This window comes from Vespa velutina, chromosome 10 (genome assembly GCF_912470025.1).
Source record: "Vespa velutina chromosome 10, iVesVel2.1, whole genome shotgun sequence".
In the NCBI taxonomy this organism is placed as follows: domain Eukaryota; kingdom Metazoa; phylum Arthropoda; class Insecta; order Hymenoptera; family Vespidae; genus Vespa; species Vespa velutina.
Window position 1 is genome coordinate 2,505,347 of NC_062197.1, and position 5,429 is coordinate 2,510,775.

The 5,429-nt window shown below is 35.2% G+C and overlaps 1 protein-coding gene across 1 annotated transcript; it reads right to left on the reverse strand.

Annotated features, from left to right (window-relative positions):
• Positions 1-739: 739 nt before the first annotated feature.
• Positions 740-3,878, reverse strand: LOC124952030. The gene is made up of 2 exons (XM_047501315.1): positions 3,764-3,878; positions 740-2,451 (listed from the first exon to the last, which is right to left on the reverse strand). The coding sequence occupies exons 1-2, from the start codon at positions 3,779-3,781 to the stop codon at positions 1,600-1,602; spliced, it is 870 nt and encodes a 289-aa protein (XP_047357271.1). The 5' UTR covers positions 3,782-3,878; the 3' UTR covers positions 740-1,599.
• Positions 3,879-5,429: the final 1,551 nt, after the last annotated feature.

Sequence of the window (5,429 nt, forward strand, 5' to 3'; positions counted from 1 at the left end):
TTCACATAAATTTTCAAATAATATATAATCATCTAAATCAAAGAGCCCATCAAATTTAACAAAATCCAATGGGAATTTACAACGACGTTGATAATCGTGAGAATTGTTAGATTTCTAATAATCAATAAATCTTTTGACAGATTAATCGAACCATTCTAATTATCTATATTTCGTTTCATTGTTAAACAGGATACGTTTCGGTCACGTTCTCAAAGTTTAACGAGATAACAACCTCGATTCCTATAGCTTGAAAACCGGATCTACACGTTTGTACGATGGGTTGCAATTATGAAGGGGAGGCCAAGCACTCCCGACAAAATGGACTTTTTATCGTTGAAAGAGCAAATTCTATTTTGCAATTACGATTCGTGTGAATTTGTCGATCTGATACATGCAAAAAAAAAAAAAAAAAGAAAAAGAATCTTGCAATCTTGTTTCCTTGATCCTTGTATTATCCTCGAAAAGTAAAAGTTACTATCATGTTCTTAACCTTATTAATAATGATTTTCAATATATATATATATATATATATGTACGTCTATCTCATGCCTTTCTACAAGTATTTCAAATAGCAGCAAGAAAAGGAAAAAGAAAAGGAAAAGAAAAAGTAAAAGAAGAAAAGGATTCGATGTATAAAATAAAAAAAAAAAAAAAAAAAAGAAAAAAAAAAGAAGAAGAAAAAGAAAAAAAGAAAAAAGCAATCAACGATCAACGATAGATCAAGGATGGATTATCATGGGATATTTGTTTTATTAATGATCTTCTCTTTATTTCGATTTAATTACATTAAAATAACCTAACGATAAAATGGATGAGAGACGTGGTGCTCCCACGTGACTCGAGAACACAACAATACTCGTGTCCTTTTCCTTTCTCTTTTCTTTTCTTTTCTCATAAAGAGCATTATACAGTGCGAATTAAACTATTTCATAATGAACTAATTATATTGTTTTGTCGAATCCATTTTTCCGCTTCGTCTAATTCATATTATTTACGAAGTTTGGCATAAATGGCAAGAATACGTGTTAATATAATTCTAATCGTCCCAAGAAAGGATTATCATTCACGGACAAACGTTTACTATCGGAACAAGGCTCCTCACTATACACATTTGATCTTGATGCTTGTTGCTTTCGCAAGAGTTCATAGAAAGCAAAAAAAAAAAAAAAAAAAAAAAAAAAAGAAAAAGAAAAGAAGAAAGAAAAGAGAAGAAAAGAAAAGAAAAGAAAGAAAAAAAGAAAAAAGAATAAACAGAAATCAACTTTACCGATTGACCTCGAGATATTTCCCCTTCTCTTTCTCTCTCTTTCTCTCTCTGTTTAAGAGCAATCGATCAATCTTAATGAAACCTGAACATAATAGTTCCGATAGTAAATTGTAAAGAGAATAATCACGAGCAAACAAAATTCACTCGTCCATCATTATCGTACCGTCCTCGAATCCATTCTTTTTTTTTTTTTTTTAGGACGCGGAGATCCCTAATCTCTAAGTGTGAATTAGGAGGGAGAAAGTAAGAAAAAAAAAAAAAAAAGAAAATAAAAGAAAATGCACTGTATGATTTCTGGCAGTCATAGAATCAATGATATTAGACTAGACGAGCTAGTAATAACCGAAGCTAATATCGTGCAATGGCGGCGCTACTCCTTGCGGTAGAGCGTAATCTCTAGCAAGCTGATCAAGGATACCGCCACTTTGACTACGCGTTTGAGGTTGACCTCGTTCCTGAACTGGAGCCGGACCAAACTGAGCGGGACCTTGATTGTAAATCTGAGAAGTTGGTACTGGTTCGTCGTAGGATTGTTGTAGTAAAGGTGATTGACGAGGAATCGTTGGAGAGAAGATCGGTGCTTTTGGTAAAGCCGGCTGCGAAGGAGCCTGTTGTGCTGGTGCATAAACAGCTTGGGTGTGCGTTTGAGGTGGTGGTTGGTATTGAGGTTGACGCGGAATGGCTGCTTGAGCCGGTTGAGGTCTGGCAGCCTGTTGATAGTCGTAATCCTGATAGTTTTGACCTTGGAGAGCCTCCTTGCTCGTTGTTTCATCTACCAAGGTCGGCGGAGCCACTGTAATACCTTCGCCAGCCGGTTGAAAACCGTATTGATTCGCTCCGTACTCCACAACTCGGACCTTTCCAGTGTCATCGACGAATCCGTATTTCCCCTTTACTTCACCACCTGGTAATTTCGTTTCGATCTTGAAAGAACCGTCGGCTCCTTCAAAACCATACGTATAAGAACCATCCTCGTTGTGTCTATTGATTTGCTTCAAAATGGCCACCGGCGTTGGTTTTGGACTTGGCGGTGCTGCTGCTTGTTGTCGAGCCGGTGCTGCATCCGACGAATAACTTCTTGGCGTTGGGTGAGCTGGCCTAGGTGCCTGATAATCGGCATAATCGTCGATCTGTTGATACTGCTGCGCAGATACCGACAATATCAGACCAATCACCGTTGCCACCTAAAAATATTTATACGCATCCAATGTTTATTCTATTATTTAATATTTTATAAATTCAACGTAAAATAAATTATTATCGACCAGTTCATCTGATAAATTTATTTAAACAACTATACAACGTTATTTCAACTAGATCTTTCTTTAGTATATTAATCGTCAGATATTTGAAATTAACATTAACACGAATAAAAGTTTTACCTTAACGGTGTGAATTCTTTTTCACGTAACGTTATTATTAAAATTTTCTTGCAATCTCAAATACGAATGAAATGTTCAACATATATGTATATGTATTTGCACATATATTCTATAAATAGTGTACGCGTTAATAAACTAGTCGGATAACGGCATAGCAGCGTACTTCCTGTAAGTTCCGCCCGAGCGAACGCACAAGTACGATATATTATTCTAAACTAGTCTTTCACACTCGAAGCACTTTCGCCGTTATATTACGTATGATAATCCTTACATATTCAATTTCTACAAATATCTGTGTTAAACGTTCGAAATTATGTAATTCTCTAACGCGGAAAAAGTTGATCCAGTTAATTCGTTCATTCGTTCGTTCGTTCCTTCTTACAAATCATATTTTTCTTTGCGTAACGATACGGAAGAAAGTTAGGAAAAAACATTTCAACGAGAAAACTAACACTTTTCAAGGGCTTCGGAAGTAACCAACGTAATAATATAATCTTGCTATCAATGTTTCACGTTGACAATCGATGTCCCATTCTCCATAAATAAAAAATAAATTTATCGATAGCGAAAAGTCGTTTTCACGATCAATTTTAAAATCAATTTTTACGAAGATCGAATGTGTACGCAATGATCAAAAATTAACTCGATGAAATCCCTTTTATCACTGACTCGATATATATATGATTTATGAAGAAAGAAAGAATGAAAGAAAACGAAAGAAAAGAAAAAAAAATTAATAAAAGAAAAAAAAAAAAAAAAAAAAAAAGAAAGATCGATAATAAAAGATCAACATATTTAATCACTCCGTAGTCATTGGCTTTATTATATTTACACACACCGATCACTTTTATCGTCACAATATGCAAAAGTTCACAAAAGATTTCACACGCGAAGCTTTTGTCTTTTTCGTTTCTCTCTCTCTCTCCCTCTTTCTCTCTCTCTCCCTCTCTCTCTCTCTCTCTCTCTCTCTCTCTCTCTCTATCGAGGTCTTCGATCACAAAAAAAACAGAAAAAAAAAAAATAATAAAAAAGGAAAGAGAAGAAGGAAAGAAAGAAAAAAAAAGGAAAGAGAAAAAAAAAATTAAAGGATGCTGCACCAACGTGTGATACGTACCGTCACGTAGGTGTACATTGTGTCCTGTTCGTACGATTGTGTTAGTGTATGTGAATGTAAGTAGGCAGCGAGGCTAGAGTACCGGCTGTTGCTCGAACTGAGGCCCTCATATACCTTACTGGGCCCCCCCGTTCCTGCCCTCTCCTCCGTATCCTCATACTCTTGTTCCCTGCTCCGGGGGACTTTCACTATCTATTCGAGTTCTGTACGCTCGCCTTGTCCTCTTACAAACAGCACCTTATATCCCCTAAATCTATGGACGCCTTTCCCCCCCCCCCCCCTCCCACCAACACCCAATTGTAAAACATGCCCCTCTTTTTGGACTTGGTTCGTTCGAAAAAAATCGATCGACGAATGATATAATTCACGATGTTTTTCTTCTGGACGGAGGGAAAGAAAAAGAAAAAGAAAAAGTGAAGAAAGAAAAAAAAGAGAGAAATAATTTTTTTAGAAAGAAGAGAAACAATTGAAAACATGATGGATTTTTCTCTTTCGTCTTCCTATTACTTCTTCTTTCTTTTTTTTTTTTTTCCTTTTTTTTCTTTTTTTTTTTTACTTTTCGACAAAGACTAATTCCGTAACGTGCAATGCTGATAAAACAGATATAATCGTTTTTTACAAACTTCGCAGGTATTTTCTGGAGAAGGATATTTTTTTCTATTTTCTTGGTTTTTTTCTTTTTTTCCTCTTTTTTTCTTTCCTTTTTCTTTTCTTTTCTTTTTTTCTTTTTTTTTTTTTTTTTTTTTTCTTTTTTTTTTTTCTCTTCAGAAAAAAAGATCTACGATATAAATCAGAAAATCCAAAAACTTTTCTATAAGAGCAAATACATTGTTATTTATAAATCATCGTGAAAAAAAAAAAAAATATATATATATATATATATATATATATATATATATAAAGATATTGGAGTGAAAAAAAGATTTTAAAGCGTCTTCTCGATTAATTTCTATATTAATTTGGATGTAAATTTGAACGTTTCAAAGCCATGATAGAGAGAGAGATAGAGAAAGAAAGAGATAGATAGATAGATAGAGAGAGAGAGAGAGAGAGAGAGAGAGAGAGAGAGAGAGAGAGAGAGAGAGAGAGAGAGATAAACAGACAAGAAGAACGCGGACAAAAAGCAGTTTGGCAGGCGTCGAGCTTCTGTGAGAGAATATTATGTAAAAGCTGGAATATTGGGGTCAGTAAAGAGAAATTACAGGTGTACTTTTCGTTTCGTTTCGTTTCGTTGCTCCGATCGAAAAATCCTTTCATCCACCCCCTCCCCCACCTCTCTCTCTCTCTCCCTCTCTCTCTCTCTCTCTCTCTCAAGAGTTTAAATCGCGAAAATATAGATCGTTCGATCGATCAACATGGTATTTAAAATGCTATGCGGCAGGCCCGTTAGACGACGACGGGTCTAACTAGTCTCTCTCTCTCTCTCTCTCTCTTTCTCTTTCATTTTCCCTCTCTTTGACATGTTCCACTTGTGTCGTTAACTTCGAAACTATCCAAAGACATTTTCTATGTAGACTCGTCTGGTCGAGTTTCTTATCGAGAATATTACGTTCCCTTATCAAACTTCCTTTACGAATAACCTAATCTTACCTAACACAGAGAGGAAAAAAAAAATATTAAGGTTAGCTCAATCAAATGTTCTCTTATTTTATGGAAAATCATAGGT